The sequence below is a fragment of the Rhyacophila brunnea genome, unplaced genomic scaffold (assembly GCF_057557595.1).
Source record: "Rhyacophila brunnea isolate RB1 unplaced genomic scaffold, BYU_Rbru_1.0 scaffold_11, whole genome shotgun sequence".
Lineage (NCBI taxonomy): Eukaryota > Metazoa > Arthropoda > Insecta > Trichoptera > Rhyacophilidae > Rhyacophila > Rhyacophila brunnea.
In genome coordinates this window covers 34,458,950-34,477,870 of record NW_028232763.1, presented here as the reverse complement: position 1 = coordinate 34,477,870, position 18,921 = coordinate 34,458,950, and the positions used below count along the sequence as shown (strand labels likewise).

At 34.5% G+C, this 18,921-nt stretch overlaps 1 protein-coding gene across 1 annotated transcript; it reads right to left on the bottom strand.

Moving 5' to 3' along the window:
* Positions 1-7,156: 7,156 nt before the first annotated feature.
* Syx5 (syntaxin 5) lies at positions 7,157-18,672 on the bottom strand. The gene is made up of 4 exons (XM_085960341.1): positions 18,407-18,672; positions 17,606-18,175; positions 15,204-15,412; positions 7,157-7,767 (listed from the first exon to the last, which is right to left on the bottom strand). The coding sequence occupies exons 2-4, from the start codon at positions 18,027-18,029 to the stop codon at positions 7,300-7,302; spliced, it is 1,101 nt and encodes a 366-aa protein (XP_085816467.1). The 5' UTR covers positions 18,030-18,175; positions 18,407-18,672; the 3' UTR covers positions 7,157-7,299.
* Between the last annotated feature and the right edge of the window lie 249 nt (positions 18,673-18,921).

Below are 18,921 nucleotides of genomic sequence, written 5' to 3'. Positions count from 1 at the left end.
TAAAATATGTGGTTGTGTTATTGCATTTTTTGGTTAATGTTTGTTGATACACTGAATACCCTTAATTTTACCAAGAACACCATTTGAAAAACGCTACCAGAGCATCACACTGTCTTTAACCTTAGTGATAGGTAGGGGGCCCGCCAAAGATCCTGTACTGGGGACTATGTGGAGGCCATGGAAATCACTATATACTTTTATTCAAATATAATCTAATATATAAAAAATAATATTTGTTTGTTTGTTCGTATTGTATGCGCTGCCATACCGTTCATCCGATTGCGATAAAACTTTGTTAACTTATTGCTTGCACTTCCGCGAAGAGTATAGGCTATATCTTATATTTAAAAATGAATGTCTGTCTGAATGTCTGTATGCCAGTCTGTCTGTCTGTCCCGTATGCGTTCCTATACCATTCATCCGATTGTGATGAAATTTTGGTAAGTGGTTGTATGCACACCCGCAAAGAAAGATTAGAAGAAGATTAGAAAAATCATCATCTTCTTCTTCATCATTCTATTTTCTTTTATTCGTATGGTTCCTACACCATTCATCCGATTGCGACAAAACTTTCGTCAGTTATTGTACGCACACCCGCAAAGGTTTCTAAATTGATATAACCATCTTCTTCTACTTCTTCTTCATTATATCTTCTTTTATTTGTATGGTTCCTATACCATTCATCCGATTGCGATGAAACCTTCGTCAGTTGTTGTGGTAACACCCGCAAAGGTTTCTGAATTAGTACAACCATATTCTTCTTTTATTTTATATTCTTCTATTCGTATGCGTTTCTATTCCATTCATCCGATTGCAATAAAACTTTCGTCAATAATTGTGCCAAAACCCGCAAAGGTTTCTGGATTAGAATAACCATCTTCTTCTATTCACAATGAAACTTTGGTGAGTTGTTGTGCGCATGCCCACGAAGATTTCTGAATTAGAAAATCATCTTCTTCTTCTATTCGTATGCGTTCCTATACCATTCATCTGATTGCGATGAAACTTTTGTCAGTTGTTGTGTGCACACCTGCGAAGGTTTCTAAATCACTATTACATAAAATACAAAGTTTGTTGTTTGTTTGTTCCATCCAATTTTGGTTTTTCTACTGCTTTTTAATAACATTAATAATGTTTTCATATTTTGGATTCGACTTTAATTTAGTGTTCTTTTGTTTTACCTTTACTCCTATTAGAATTATTTTCATATTGCCATATTGTATTACACAGATATTTTAATATTAAAAAAATAATTACCTCTTATTATTTTTTAAATATCTAAGATAAATATAACCACGAAGCGACCCTGTGCGATGCCGGGTACTTCAGCTAGTAATATATAATATGTCTTCACAATTTTATTTTTTACAACTTTAGTTATTTTTTTATGCGCTTCATGGCATAGGAAAAGTTGCTTGAAATGATATTTGAATATAATATTCTTCAGTAGGTAAGAAGTTTGGCAAGAAGTGAGTTCTGGCAGCTTTGTTTAAAAAAAAAGCCCTGTTACGGCATCAAAATATTTGGGAACCACTCTCAAAGGTAAAATGAAAAATAGATTTTTTTCAATGACAATGAGTAAGTTTGGGATAAAAGGACATTAAGAATAATCTTATAACAATGTGACAAGATCTTCATTTGCAAATAAGCGTAGGTACAGTATGAAAGTATAAAGGTTAGTGGAAGAGAAACGTCAAAAATACTTTGGAAAGATTGAGAAAAATCAATATCATAAACTCTTTATTTACCGGCAATAACATTGGAATATTGATGATGTTTACAGGATTTAACTAAATATTTTCGATTAACATTGAATATAAATCAAAAAAAACCATTCCATGAAGCTTCGAAACAACTTTATTGATAACAAAAAATATTGTAGATATTTTGTAGATGTGGAATAGACAATTCATTAAAATATATTACTTGTTTTAAAATCAATGGACAAAAAATAATGCCCAAATAATTGTGTAGTATGTGGCAGTGGCGGCTCATGATCATAAAAACAACTGGGGAATCCTTCGGGAATGAAAAGAATATTAATTATTTCATTAATGGACTATTACATCTCCATCTTCGTGAAGACCTCATGACTGAGGATCGTAGGCCTGATGATGGGTAGACCCCATTCCTCTTTACATTCTACAACACGCAAGGCCTGTATCAGCGGAAGAACTGGCACTGATGGATTGGTGCAGCTACCTGGCGCGTTTGGAGTAATTGGCCATTAGATATAATTAACGTGTTATTTAAATGAGGTAATTAAAAGGTCAGCAGTGATTATGTTAATAGTGCGACATGGCATATCTAAAAGACAAGACAACGTGGACACTAACGATCCTAATAATTATAACCCTTGGGCCATGCAAATTCGATAATTGTTTATGGATGCGATAGGTCACAATAACTCGTAGACCAGCACCCATAGTTATAGCTGATATTAGACCAGGTATTCATCGCTGCCTAGTGTCTGAGTATGGGGTATGTACCCGGAAAAGTAAAGGGGTCCGCGGTTGAAGCGACGAGAAGCTATTATTAGTAGGTGGGGTAAGTGCGGAAGTCAGTGTTTCCTTAAAAAATCAATAAAAAATTATTAAGAATATTTTTTTGAAAAAGAACCGCCCCATACCTGTATGCGTGCCTGAACAGTAAAATTAACAACTATTTAATTAATATTGCGCCAAGTTCTTGATATCGAATTATTTTACAACGTTTTTATTAGCTCGTATTCTTGTTTGTCCGGTGGTTTTGTCCAGTACAAATCTTGCAATCGATTTTTAACTAACTTCCCGACTAGCTAGACATTTTAAACTTTTAGAATATATCAGAACACAATGCCAATGCATTCTTTTAATACTTTTAGCCATCTTTAAGCAGAATTGAATTCATTTTCAGTTAATTCTGTTTTGTATGGAAAGTTACTTCAGAAAAATCCGTAATCCAATCCACTATTATTGGTTGCTAGGGGTCTGGGCTCCTAGCAACTAAATTATTAATATGTATGTGCGTTACTATGGAGATCAAAATGAAATGTCAATGTGACATTTCAGTATTCTATATTTGTTTGTTTGTTTTTTATTTACTTCATATCAAGTACAACTTTGAGCATAATATTGAGCATAATAATTCAACAGAAAATTTAAAAACGTTGTATATAAAAAGTTCTTTTTATCTTGTAATTATTTTGTTTCCTCTTTTTTAAACCCATTGAAAACAGATTTAAAAGTAAAAAAAAGATGGAACAGCAAGATGTAATTTTGTAGTAAATTTTACAAGATTACTAAAACTGTTGTATTACATGTTTAATTTCCATATTTGTTTTTAAAGAAGTAGCTATTGAAATGTTTCAAATAACATTTATATTTTTAAAAATGTGGGCAACTTGTTGGGTTTCAAGAAATATCTAAAAATAAAAACATATTTTTTTTACTAAGAACAAGCGGCACCAAATTGACGCCGAATGTAAAGAATCACTTGGTCAACTCCGCCTATAGTAATAGGGAACGACTCTACCTACGCTATGGCCGGTCCCAAGCCCGGATAAAGGGGGAGGGTTCGTCGTAGGGCTAATCACCCAACACGGTAAAAAAAAACCCTGATTACGAACACCAAAACAACTGCCTTGGACCCCGGTCTCCCCATAAACCAACGACCCAAGCAAAGAATTAAGGACAAACGATTATATATATAATGTGGCACATGGAACGTACGCACTATGTTGCAGCCGGGCAAGATGGAGGAGGTTGCAATTGAATTGCATAAGTATAAAATGAGCGTGACTGCATTGCAGGAAATAAGATGGGAGGACGCAGGTTTCATAAACAAGAGAAACTACACTTTGTATTACAGTGGATCTGCAGGTACGCAGGGTCGCTATGGAACTGGGTTCTTGATCAGCTCTGATATCCGCAGGGCAGTACTAGGATTTGAGCCAATTAGTGAGAGATTATGTAAACTTAAACTGAAAGGTACACTTTTCAATATTACGTTCATCAACGTTTATGCCCCAACTGACGATGCGACCGAGGAAATTAAGGATAGATTCTATGAAGATCTGTAGAGAGCCTGCGAAAAAGTCTCCCCACATGATGCTCTAATTATCTTGGGAGACTTCAATGCAAAAATTGGAAAAGAGGAAGCATTTAAAGAAGTAGCTGGGCAGCACAGTTTGCATGAAACGACAAGCGATAATGGTGAACGTCTATGCTTCTTAGCGGCTGCAAATAATTTAATAATTAGTAGTACATGGTTTAAACATAAAAATATCCACAAAGGAACCTGGAAAATACCTGGAAGTAATACATGCAACCAAATAGATCACATTCTTATATCGAAAAGAAGAGCGACAACAGTGGAGGATGTGCGCGTCTGCAGAGGAGCCAATTGCGATTCTGATCACTTCCTGGTGAGAGCAAAATTAAAACAAAAAATCTCCTTAATACTGAAAAAAGAAGGCCAGAGAAGAACTAAATGGAAAGCTGAAAAATTGAGGGATGAAGAAATTTTGGATAAATACCAGGAATCTATAGAAACAAACTTAAAAATGACTTTAATAACCGATGATGTGAATGTGGACTGGGAAAATACAAAAAACTGTATTATCACGAGTGCCACAGAAATTCTGGGGGAAAACAAAGCAAAAATAGATGCAGGATGGTTCGATGATGATTGCAGGCAAGCACTGTTTGAAAAAAATGAAGCAAGGAAGAAATGCCTACAAAGGGAAACTCGCCAAAATTACGAAACTTATAAAGAAAAGAGAAAAACTGCAACAGAGCTCTGTCGAGTGAAAAAGCGAATGATGCTCAAGAGAATACTCCAAGACATGGAATGTCAAAGAAGAAACAATGATCCCAGAAAATTTTACAAGACTCTTCGAAATCTAACGAAATCCTATCAACCCAGATTAAACTCCTGTAAGGATAGTGAAGGACAAATGCTGATCGAAAAGGAGGACATTATGGAAAGATGGAAAGGCTATTTCACAACACTTTTAAATCAGGCTTATAGTAATGGTCACGAGGAAACGGAAGAAGTATTGTAGTGAGGAATTTATTGATGAGCCTACTCTGCCTGAAGTAAGAAGAGCATTAAGAACGCTGAAAAACAATAAAGCACCTGAAACCGACAGGATAACAGCCGAGCTGATAAAGAGTGGTGGCCCAACACTGGAAGCAAATATCCACAAGATAATTCTCAATATTTGGGAAAAAGAAATTCTACCTGAGGAATGGAAGATGGGTATAATCGTGCCTATTCTGAAAAAGGGAGACAAAACAATGTGCGATAACTACAGAGGGATCACAATTCTAAACACAGCTTATAAAGTTTTCTCATCTGTACTGTATAGCAGGTTAATGATCTACGGTGAGGAAATCCTGGGAGAATACCAATGCGGCTTCCGACCAAATAGATCCACCATAGATCACATCCATCTCATGAGGCAAACTATGGAGAAAGCGCACGAATACAACCTTACACCCCACCACCTGTTTATTGATTTTAAACAAGCTTTCGACAGCGTGAATAGGGATAAGATGCTGCAAAGCCTAAAAATACTGGGAATTCCCTTAAAACTAGTAAGGCTAATAAAGACCACACTGACGGATACTCAAGCAGTTGTCACTGTGCAAAATGAGCAAACTGAAAACTTCAAAATCAAATCAGGTGTGAGACAAGGGGATGCGCTATCCACTATAGTATTTAACCTTGTGGTGGAATCCATAGCTCGCGAAACCAACATAAGAGGATGGGTAGATAACAGTACAACGCAGATGTGCGCTTATGCTGACGACATAGTAATTACAAGCAGATCCAAACAGAGGATGATCGACCATGGTGGCACTATGAAAATAAAAGCAGAAAACGCTGGGCTGCAAATAAACCAGTCAAAAACTAAGTATATGGTCAGCATACGCGATCAGATACCGCTGCAGAATATAGACATAGGACAGCATGCATATGAAAGGGTGGACAAGTTCACGTACAAAATTACTTACAAAATAAGACAGCAGAGGAGATAAAAATCCGCCTTATCTCCAGGAATAAATGCTGGCATGCCTGCAAGCGACTGGTGGGGTCGAAGATTCTAGGCCGAAGAAGTAAACTTCTAATTTATAAAACAATTATAAGGCCAGTGGTCACTTATGGCTGTGAGACTTGGTGCTTAACTCAAAACGAGGAAAACAAATTAGCTGTCTTTGAGCACAAAATACTCCGCAAAATCTTTGGACCCACGTTGGAAAATGGGAACTACAGAATAAAAATGAACCACGAGTTGGAAGAGCTGATTGAACAGCAAACAATCATAAGATACTGTAAGTCCCAGAGACTACGATGGGCGGGACATGTGGAGAGAATGCCTGAAGTTAGAGCGCCAAGGATCATGACGAAGTGGCTACCCCAACGGAAGAGACCCAGAGGCCGTCCAAGAAGGAGATGGGCTGACGCCGTAGAAGTGGACTGGCTTCATATAGGAAGACCCGGTAACTGGAGAAGTGTGGCGAGAGACCGGAGTGAGTGGAGAGCGGTTGTGGAGGAGGCCAAATCCCACCCCGGGATGTAGCGCTGTGGAAGATTTGGTCAACAGCAACTTCAAATTGGCACCGATTGTCTTCATTGGGTTAAAGATTAAAATTGGTTGTTTAATACATTATCAACTTTTCTTATGGTTTTAGATGGAAAAATAATTACAAATGTCATAATACAATACAGTTATATATGAACATATTAGAGCTGGCGGATCCATCCCTACTTAACTGATCAATGCTTTGGAGCGACACAGTAGGCGATCGTATGCGATTAGCCTGAATCCATCATCAACTACCTTGAAAATCATGTAGAAAGATAGAAAAAAAACATTGCGAAATTAATTTGAAAAACTTTGTAATCTATATTTTTTGAGAAATTGAAAAGATAGACGTCCAAAGATGAGCCACCCCTGCTATGTGTATCAGAGAATTAGTATCATAAAAGTAACTTCAAATTTAAATGACATTTCCATAATTACGTATAGTAAAAGTTTTATTATGAAGATTTATGACAACTGGATTGATTTGAAGTAGTGTTATAAATTTGATTTATTACAATTTCATGATTGCTCTTTTCTTAACCATGTACAGTAACCACTATTGATAAAACTAGATTTTGCAATAAAGATTTTGACAAAATAAAATACTTAAAATTCTTTTCTACAACATACATAAGCATTTTATATAAAATAAGGCTATCGAGTGTAGTTTATATGTATTTACAAAATAATATATTTTTACATAAATTTGAATAATTATTATTATTGTATCATGCTAAAAACACGACAAAAAATATGAAGAAGAATATCAGTACGCCAAATATTTTGAACATCAACATTCTATTACCGGTGACCGATTGAAAATATTTTAATATCTGCGAATGAGCTGCCTCGATGTTCAATTCCGCATCCTGAACATTAGCGTCAATTCTACTGACCGCCTCATCCTGCTCCTTGACCATGTGCGCCAACTGTTGAAATATGCCACCCAATTCTACGATTGTGCTCTCGATATTATGCATCGTTTCAGCGCGCTGAGCTACATACGTGTCGGTGTCATCTCGTAATGCCATCTGCTGGGCCTGATGGACCCTGTCTCCTGAAACACCTTCCAAGTCTATGCTGACATGGTCGTCTTCTAATAAGGTCATTGAACCTTTCACCGGTGGCAATCCTTTGGTAAACCGCTCTCGTCTAGTATTTTGGTGTTTTAAATTTTCCGATCGCACCTCCAACACCTAAGGGAAAACAAACATTATTATAAAACTTAAATGAAAGTTCTAAGTATCATTCTATCAAGTTTTCGTGGCTCTCGTAGTTCAATACTAAAGGTACTGTCGTCGACGGGAACGAGATATATACACCCGATCCTCTTTTTGTACGGGGGATAGTACGTACCAAAGACTACCGTGCAAAACAAAACCATGTAAAAAGAGATAAAGTGCCCATGCAAAAATGGTAGATAGGTACGAGGGTGGGTCAATAAGTCCTTAGAAAAGCCGACAGGTGGCGCGACTAGTACTGTAAGCGGTTTGTTTTCATGCAGCGGCACTACCGATTCAGTATGCTGCGAAGTTTCAATCAGATTGGTCGGGTTGTTGTGTGTTTCTCATACATTTAAAAAAAAAATTTGCTTGTTTACAAAAATGGAGAAAATTGAGTTTAGAACTGTTATTAAACATTTTAATATAAAAGGGTTAACAGCAAAGGAAATAAAAAATGAGTTGGATTTAGTTCACGGCACATCTGCTCCTTCACTTGCAACTATTTATAACTGGTTAAATGAATTTAAACGTGGTCGTACATCACATCAACAAAGGATGAACCACGCTCAGGACGTCCTGTAGAGGTGACTACACCAGAAATGATCAATAAAATCCACGATATGGTGTTAAGTGACCGAAGATTAAAGTTGAGTGAGATAATTGAGGTTACAGGGATCTCAAAAGGTAGCGTCATTTCTATTTTACATGACAAATTGGGCATGAAAAAAATTTCTGCAAGATGGGTGCCGCGTTTGCTCACAGTCGACAATAAACGCAATAGGGTGGTGGCCTCTAAAGCCCTGTTGTCGCTCATGCAACGCAATCCGGATGAATTTTTTCGTCGCTTTGTGAATGTAGATGAAACATGGATACACCCAGTGGCGAAGGGTGGAGGTAGGCTGTTAAGATTCGCTATAAATAGTGCATACTAAACTTTTTTAGTCATATGTATTTGTTTTTATTGAACTAAGACTACAATTTACAGATGGTGTTAGTTGGTTTTTAAAAATCAATTAAACCATGCCTAAACGAAACCATAATAGTTTTGGTCTAATTTGGGCAATACGACAAAATTGTACACACTTTTTCATTCATAGTTATTTGTTTTTGTTGGATTAAAAATACATATTACACATATTTTTGGTTAATTTTTTTAATTCATTAAGCCCTGCCTAAACCAAACTATAATAAATAAAAAATATTATTCTATTTATAAAATATTCAAAGTTATGTATGATTTAATTGCATAATTTTAGATATTTTATAGATAGACATGTATTTTTTGACTATTATCTATTATGGCTTGGTTTCTCAGGGTTTAATTGAATTTTAAAAAACTAACCAACACTATCTTTAAATTGTAGTCTTATTTCAATGAAAACAAATATGTATGTCTGAAAAAGTTTAATGTGCACTGTTTATGGCAGATCTTAACAGCCTACCTCCACCCTTCGCCACTGGATACACCACTATACTCCCGAGACGAAAGAACAGTCAAAGCAGTGGATTGCGAAGGCAAACCAAGTCTAAAGAAGGCGAAAACCGTAAAATCAGCTGGTAAGGTTATGGCTACTGTATTTTGGGATGCACGTGAAATTATTTTCGTTGACTATTTGGAAAAAGGAAAAACAATAACAGGGGATTATTATGCATCTTTATTGGACCAGCTAAAAAACAAAATTGAAGAAAAACGGCCTCATTTAAACAGGAAAAAAATCCTCTTTCATCAGGACAATGCCCGTGTTCACACATGTTTACGATCAATGGCTAAAATTGAAGAATTGAAGTTCGAATTGGTCGACCACCCACCGTATTCGCCAGATTCAGCCCCCAGTGACTTTTTCCTTTTCCCAAACTTAAAAAAATGGCTAAGTGGACAACGTTTTTTTTCAAATGAAGAAGTCATCGATCGGACAAATGCTTATTTTGAGGACCTTCCGAAAACTTATTTTTCTGACGGTTTAAAAATATTGAGAAACGTCTAACCAAGTGTATTGAGCTCCAAGGAGATTATGTTGAGAAATAAAAAAAAATCCAAAAATAAAAACTGTTTTAATGCTTTTTTCTAAGGAATTATTGACCCACCCTCGTATTATATACTGATATATATAATGATATATACATCCCGCTATCATTACTGCGTCATCTAATAGGACACTTTCATTCAATCTTGCGTCCAACTGTAATACGGCGTCCGGTATACGGACGCAGAATTGAATTCATGTAATTTTACGTTATCTCATCTCCCAACCGCTCATAGAGTCTAAAAACGAAAATAGCCCAGACGCAGTTTTGTTACCTCATAGGAACAAAATATGTATTTGTAGTTTGCAGTTTTGTCGCTGACGGCGCTACTAACAAAGATTGTATATTTGTGCATGTATATTTTGTTTACAATGTTTCGCGTGTCGTACGTCCTACGATTGGCAACGCTGTATTCCAGATTTACAATGTCAGCACTGGTGATGCAAAAATAATATTTATTTATTCATTATTCATTCCTATGATGTGACCTTCGGGATAGTCGCGATGTATGGTAAATTAGGTAGGTAGGTATTATTATTTTATCGCATTACCGTTATTGTTTCGGATACTGTTTTGGAGTTTTAGTAACTTACTTAGTATTAAATTTTTGTACAGTATCATAAATATCTTTATTTTTATTGTTGGTAGGGAAAGATACTTTATTGAGCTTAGCAATTTTTTGCAAGAGTTTATTACCAGCTATTTTATTGATACTCTTATGTTTTTATCAATCATCTTAACTTTATTTTGGTACTTATAGGTAATTCGTGTTTTTTTTGTTTTTTGTTACACTATTTTTCATTATATATTGGGTTACTTTTTTCTTATACATAATTGTGTTTTTGCCAAAAACCTAACTTTATTTAGGCATTGTTTTTGTTCTTTTTTTAATTATTAAATTATGTAACTATTTTGAAGTACATATTGGGTGCCTATTATTTTTATCCACTAATGTTTCTGCTAACTACCAACCTAACTTTATTTAGGAATAGTTATTTTCTATTATTAATTTGTATGATTATATTTAAGTACAGATCGGGTAAGTACCTTTTTTTCCTATCCACTATTGTATAATTTTATCAATTACCTTAACTATATTAAGGTATTATGTCCCAATTAAATGAAAATACTTTTTATGTGTGTCACGACACCCAATTATTATTGAATACTACGTTATTTTCAATTTATAAAAGATAAATAATATTTCATTATAAAAACCGTGTTTTATTAATTGTTTCGGTACTGTTCGGTTATACGGAATACAGCGGAAAACACATTTTGAAAATAGCCGAGAAACTGGATTATTTGTTAGGTTAACCTAACCAAACCTAACCAAACCTAACCAAACCTAACCTAACCTAAACTAACCCAACCTAACCTAACCTAAACTAACCCAAACTAACAAATAATCCAGTATATCGGGTATTCTAAAAATGCGTTTTCCGCTGAATTCCGTATAACCGAATAGTACCATTGTTTCGTTACATTTTATGCTTTTCCTTTAAGATAAGGTAGTGACGTAGCTAAGGGTTTTAGTCATACGTATTTGTTTTCATTGAAATAAGGCTACAATTTACACTCTGTGTTTTTTAGTTTTTAAAATGTAATTAGACCGTGCGAAACCAATCCAATAAATAACAGTCAAAAGATATTCATCTATCTATAAACTATCTAAATTTATGCAATTAAATCAAATGTAACTTTAGACATCTTATGGATGTTTAGGATGTTTATTGAATTTAAAAAAATGAACCAACAATATTTGTAATAATATGTAATCCAACGAAAACTAATAAGTATGAATGAAAAAGTGTGTAAAATTTTGTAGTATCGCCCAAAGTATACCAAAACTATTATGGTTTGGTTTAGGCAGGGTTTAATTGATTTTTTAAAACTAACCAGCACCCTCTGTAAATTGTAGTCTTACTTCAATAAAAACAAATACCTATGACTAACAAAAAACTATTTATGGCGGATCTTGAAAGCCCACGTCCACCGTTCGCTACTGCCACCTACTATATAGAAGATATCAAGATCTCCGATACTTAAGTATTCCAGCAAAGACGGAAGAAAATTGAGGCGGGAGAATGAAAAGACAAAGGTTGGAAAATACCCAACATTACATATCGAGGGCTTAGTGTCAAACAACACTATCTACAAAAGTGCAACTTTACAGGAGAGCCAAAAATCGTTATTTTAGATTCTTGTAACTTAACAAGGGAAATGTTTATTTAAAACCTAATGTTAATATTTTATAATTTATTGTGTATTGTACATTTATCTTGCTTATGATGATGTTAAAATTTATAGGGATAGTTTTAAAAAAATATGAAAACAAGGGTAACTTATGTAATTAGCGTTAAACTTTACTGACGATTTAATAAGAAATTAGAAAAGATTGACATAACGTTGTTTGACTATCATGTAGCCGTAAATGTAAAATAACGTTATCTCAAAAAAAAAAAAAAACACTTTTTTGTAGATAACGTTGTCTGACTTTAAGCACTCGATATATCAATCATATCACGAACCATAATAATATAAATACGAGTACCATTCCAACTTTTCTATTCTAAATAATAGTCTCCAAAATACTCATAATTACGCACAAACGCTTTAACATTCAATAACAACGTACCTAACTATAAAACAAAAACGTAAAGAAATAGTGGCAACGTTGCAAGACGTCCGATTGTTGAGATAATCTAACGAAATATACAAGTTGGACGCACTAGACGCTACCCACTATAACGAAATATATGCAGGACGCCTTAATGTATTAATATGAAAGGAGTTCCGATAAGCGGGTTATTAAAAGGTGGTTTTTGGTTTTTGTATATTTTTAAATAAACGTTTTTCAAAAATTTAAATACCTCACGGTTGTCAGATGCATGACAAAAAGAATATACTTTATTTAAATTTACGAAAAATCAAGTCTTTCTGATGGACGCTATACTGTGGGGTCTGTAAAAGGACGCACCAATGATAGCTGGATTTATATATATATATAGATAGGTATATATACTTAAAATCAACTCAAATTACGAAATTCTTGAACTCAAAAATAAATCAAATTTATTTATTATTTTTATACATAGTTTTCGATTTAAATTAAATTTAGCATAGAGAAATATATTCATTCAGTGTCACTACTTGACAATAAACGTGCCCATTTACTGCTGTTTTTCGCTGGCGAAAAATCACTCTTATCGCTGGAAATATTTAATGACGCTTACGCCGGAGCACGCGGCGCGTTTCTCGTATCGAACCCGAAGTGACTGACTAGTGGCGCCATGTATGTATGTCTGGGTGGCATCCGGTGACAACATAATTATGTGTGCACCAGTAGCATGCGGTTTTTTGATAAATATGTAGTACATACATATTTTTATTCTTTTTAGTTTTTTAAACCGTGTTGAAGCAAAAAAATCAGTGTAAATAAAAAATAATAAAAATAATCGATACTTTTTTTAAACCATGTTATTTCGAAACCGTGCAAAAAAAAAGATGTGCAAAAAGAAGATCGGGTGTAATACATCTACGTGATTTTCTCAAGCCTGGGTGTTTCTGTGATATGTTTCTTTACTGCTATTGAACCCCATTGAATGTTGTGTTAAAAAATAGACAAAACATTTTTTTAATACAAATACCGGTAGCGAGCTTTTATTTGTAAGGATGCTGTTAAAAAACTTACATACAATCGAACTTGGTTATTCCAATCACAAAAATAGCGAGATCTCGGATATAATGAGGAAACATTCATTGACATTTTAGTTTATGATTTTCTCCATACATTTATTCACTGTTATAACAAGCAACTTATCGGATATACCGAGCAAAAATATCGTCAAAACTTTTCTCAAAACTGTTCATGTGTCTCAAAACATTTTCGACCCTAAGCAATAAAATCCGACCATAGACCGATGCCGCCGGGATCGGATTACGTTTATGACACTAGTTAAGTGTCTTAGTACCTAATTGGTGTTTTCACCGATAACATTGAAAAAGTATCCACATATCGAGTGCTTAAAGTCAGACAACGTTATCTACAAAAAAGTGTTTTTTTTTTTTTTCTTTGAGAAAACGTTATTTTACATTTACGGCTACATGATAGTCAAACAACGTTATGTCAATCTTTTCTAATTTTTAATTAAATCGTCAGTAAAGTTTAACGCTAACTACATAAGTTACCCTTGTTTTCATATTTTTTAAAAACTATCCGTATAAATTTTAACATCATCATAAGCAAGATAAATGTACAATACACAATAAAATATAAAATATTAACATTAGATTTTAAATAAACCTTTCCCTTGTTGAGTTACAAGAATCTAAAATAATGATTTTTGGCTCTCCTGTAAAGTTGCACTTTTGTAGATAGTGTTGTTTGACACTAAGCCCTCGATATATGGTTGAAATTTCATGTAAAAAATCCAAGCTGAAGTCAGTAGGTACCTACCAGTGTTCATTACATTACAATAAACTTCTCTTGTAGTTGATGAATGCCATGCGTGTTTTGGGGAAAAATTCTAATTCTGTATTTTTGTTTGAATTGCGACTTTTTGTGTTATGTGACCGTTCATTCAAAAACACCTATTCTCTGATATAACGAGTAATGCTTATAACGAGCAAATTCGGTCGGTCTCATCTTCCTCGTAATAACCAAGTTCGACCGTACTTATGAAAATGATTTTACTTCAACGACTGAGTGTTTTGAAGCATCTGGAATTTTGTTTTATTTTATTTAATCACCATGCTAACTAAAAAATCATAACAATAAACTGAATTATGTCAAATTTTTATTGCATGTCACTTGCTGAAAAGAGTTTTCTATATCTCTTTTACGATGAGAGCTTCTATAAATAATAAATTAGTATAGGTGCTTTCAAATAATATGGTTTCTATCCTAGTTTTTTAGGTCCATAAATGTTATGTCGAACAATCCTTGTAAGTGACAACGATTCGCAAAGTGACTAGCTATGTTGTGGGTACTATAATGACACCAATATTTATTGGACAGTGGATAAAAACATTTTAAACGAATTGATTTAAATCACAAAATTCATTCAATAGACTACCTCTGAATATAACATTGGAATGCATTACATAATCTTTTAAATATTTTCTGAAAAATTAATTTAATATATCAGTGGGTTCAAATGTTATATAATTTTTAATATCGCAATCGAAACATTGCCAGTATTTAGTGCACATACTTTACATAATTTTATGTGTTAAGTTAGCAGTGAGTGATTTAGCAATACAAATTCATATGTTGCAAACTTCAGACTATTATCGCCTGTAACTGTCAAAAATGCAATTATTTCAGCACAATTCAGTAGATCAATTCCTGAGTTAAAAGCTGAAAAAAGTTGAAACTTGACCTGTTTGAAATGTGTACTCATGGAAGCGAGCCTTGATTGTAGAGCTAGGACAACACTGGACGAATGAGACTGAAGATGACGCTGGCCCCGCGGCATCTCTCCCAGCCGAGCAATCTGTTGATTGAGAGACCCGAGGTCGCCTTTGATGATGTAGGTCAGCTCTTGTATTTCCGCCGGTCGGTCATCAAAGAGAGATTTTTTCTTTGCGACTGTAAAAGAAAGTCGTGCTTATTAAAAAAAAGCCTTACAACCAAGTTGTATTGGATGCAACATAACAAAAATGTTAAAGAAAACTTTCTCTGGAAGGCAGATACTAGAATATATTATTTTGAAAGTGAATCTGAAAAATTTGAGATTAATGTATAAGTTGCAAGTAATTTTATTTTGCTTTGCAGATTCGTGGCATAATTGACACTATTATCATACACTTGTCTCTAAAACCCTAATTTGAGATAATTGATTGGGTCAATTATGGTCGCTTTTTTCCACCTACCTCAAAACCACTAATTATTATCGCAAGACCAGGCGACCAGGCGACGGGTCATGAGTCGACCATGATTAAATAACATTCAGTTACTTCAAGACAGCGGACGCGCCTAGGTTTGTTAAAGCTAAGACTATCACGCCGTGATCTGATACAATAGGACCGAAGCCGCGTTAACCACAGAGTAACCCCCCCCCCCCCTTAGATCCGTAATCTACAAGTATCTTCAAATTACAGTCCACTGTGAAAAGCGCAACCAATAATCAATTCAAAAGTGAAAATATTGCCAAGATAAATGCTGTAACATAATTTTGTTACATTGCTTTGTTTTTTTTTTAAATTTAAATTCGACTGTTTATCAAGGTTTATTTTGATGATATGGAGTCATGTAGACATGCGTCGTTCACGAATGACCTAATCTTTTTAAACGAATTCATATACATCTAGCATCTGTGCCACACAATCGAGCATTTCGTTTGATCGTTTCATAGTTTGGAAATGTCAATCGCAATCCGTGACGCATTTTTTTTGTATAGTTTTACAGGATTGGAGTCGTGCGCAGGTAAATCATTTTGTTAACTTAATTTTTTATATGTAGTTTCATGGATACGAGTCGCACAAACAATAACCCCAGAATAGATAATAATTCAGTTATACACGGGAATGTCTGGGTTGGTTATTTAATAAACTGTAAAATTTCATTGTGTATTCCTAAGTTCATTTGAGCTAAATAAAATTTAAATACAGTCGAACTCGGTTATTACGATCACGGAAATAGCGAGATCTCGGATGTAATGTCAACGAGGAAACATTCGTTGATATTTTAGTTTATGATTTTCTTCATACATTTATTCAATTTTCTAACGAGCTTCTTCTCGGGTATACCGAGCAAAACTTTTATTTTGAATTTAAATTGAATATAAATTGAAATTATTAAAAATTTTCGACCATAAGCAATAAAAGTTAACTAGACCAATGCCGCCGGGATCGGATTACGTTTACGACACTAGTCAAGTGTTGAAGTACCTAATTGGTGTTTTTTCCGACAACATTGAAAAAATATCCACGCATAATATGGTTGAAATTGCATGTAAAAAATCCAAGCTTTGTGAAGTCAGCAGATACCTACCAGCGCCGGTGACTCAGCACTTCATTACAATAAACAACTTATTTTGTAGTTTATGAATGCCATGCTTGTTTCGGGGATTTTTACGATGTTTTCTTAAATTTTTTGTTCTATGCATAGAGTGTGGCGCGAAAAATGTTATATAACGATATAACGAGTGATACTTATAACGAGCAAATTCAGTCGGTCCCATCTTCCTCGTAATAACCAAGTGCGACTGTACATTTACTACATTTACAAAACTGGCATTATCTTGGAACAAGGTATTTTGAGTTGTTTCCCTATATAAATTGAGGGTAATTGTGCCGCAGAGGTGGACACGAGTTTTATAAAAAAAATTTTACGAAAACAGTTTATTCCATGTGGACAATTATAATAAATACCTTTTTCTGTCGGCGCATCGACTTTTCGATTCAATAATCGTTAATTGAAAATTTGAAATTTTCATACATTTTGATACGCCATTATCACAAACCAAGATTACATGAGGTAATATTAGGTTGGGGTAGGTTAGATTTGGTTTGGTCTAAATAGAAAGTTGTAAAATCTCATGTCCACCTCTGCAGCACATTTACCAAATTGGGTATCTATATATTATAATACTAAAAAAAATGTCTCAATTGAACGAATCACTATCTACAATTGAACCTAGTCTCCGAAGCACTCCTAAATGACTCAGTTCCCATGTCTAGAGTTATGCATCTTTACCAAATAAATTGGGAAACGCTGCTAGTGAACATGGTGATGGTATTATAATATATTATGGATATTAGCAATGAATGATTTACTAACGTATCGCTAGTTTTTCCAATTTTGAGTAAGTACTGCTTATGTTTTTGCTTATCATTCGTGCGCTGTGCATAAACTGTGAATAGCTCTGCAGGGCCTGTGCCTTCCGTACATCTCGCGTCGCCGTAGCTCTAGCAATTGTGTTTCCTTGTAGAGATCTGATCGCAGCTGCGAATTCATTAGTCCTGTCTCTGGCTGTCATGACTGCGTCAACTATATCGTTGTTATCGACTAAAAATGGAAATGTGTCCTCTTCCGACGTGTATTCCGTTTTTTCGTTGTACACTTGGGGCATGTACGAGTCTGGAGGGTAAGGATACTGCTTGCTGTTGTTACTTTTATCGAGCTTGTTATACGACGTATCATCGGGCGGTATCAATTGCACCCGCTCTGACTCGGACGCTGTATTACGACGGCGTGCATGCATTTCATTATTAAATAAATAGCACTGTTACGACAAATATAATATCGGAAAAGAAATTAATAGCGAAGGACGATAATTAATTCTCCAGCTCGACACTTCCCCCACCTATCCACTTGTCATAGTTGTCAGAAGTTTACGTATAATATTATCTATGGTCAGAAGATAATCAGTTTTATTATTTATTTAGAAAAAGAGTATTACGGCATTACAGCGATTGGCCAATGCGCCATAATACATAATAAATACAAATATATAAAAATATCTTAATTACAAATAACAACTAGAAAGTAGAAAAGACAGCATGTGTAATTAATATTACAGGTTCATATCTTTCAACCTGAACGAAACAAATCAAACTAAACCATAGACAATATACGTACAAATTCTATGAGTAGAAAGTAGACCAGAAATGGTTTGAGATTTGACGTTTGGTTCAGTGATGGTTCAGTGTATCATTGAAAATCAAACCGTTCTCGGACCATCAGAAATGGTTTGACATGAAACGTCAAACCAATTCGGACGATCCATAAGCTACGTCCCCATTTAGTCACTTCAACGCCGACTTCCTCTTCAACTTTTAAATTCTGGTTTTACACCGAGAAGTTTTGTGCATGCGCAGAGGAGATGAATCCGTTTTACTGTCTACATTCGTTCATCACAGCTTACACCAGTGTTGCCAAGTTCAAAATTAAAATTTCAGTAGATTTTAACAAAAAATTCAGTAGATTCCATAAAATATCAGTAGATTTTGGAAAAAATAGTATATTCGAGATAATTTAAGACTATTAAGAATAACAATAACTAATATTATTCATTTATTATAAACAATGTTGATGTTAGTGGGTAAAATGGCGCTCTTGGGTAGAGTTACAATGCTTTTTTTGTCAATTTAAAA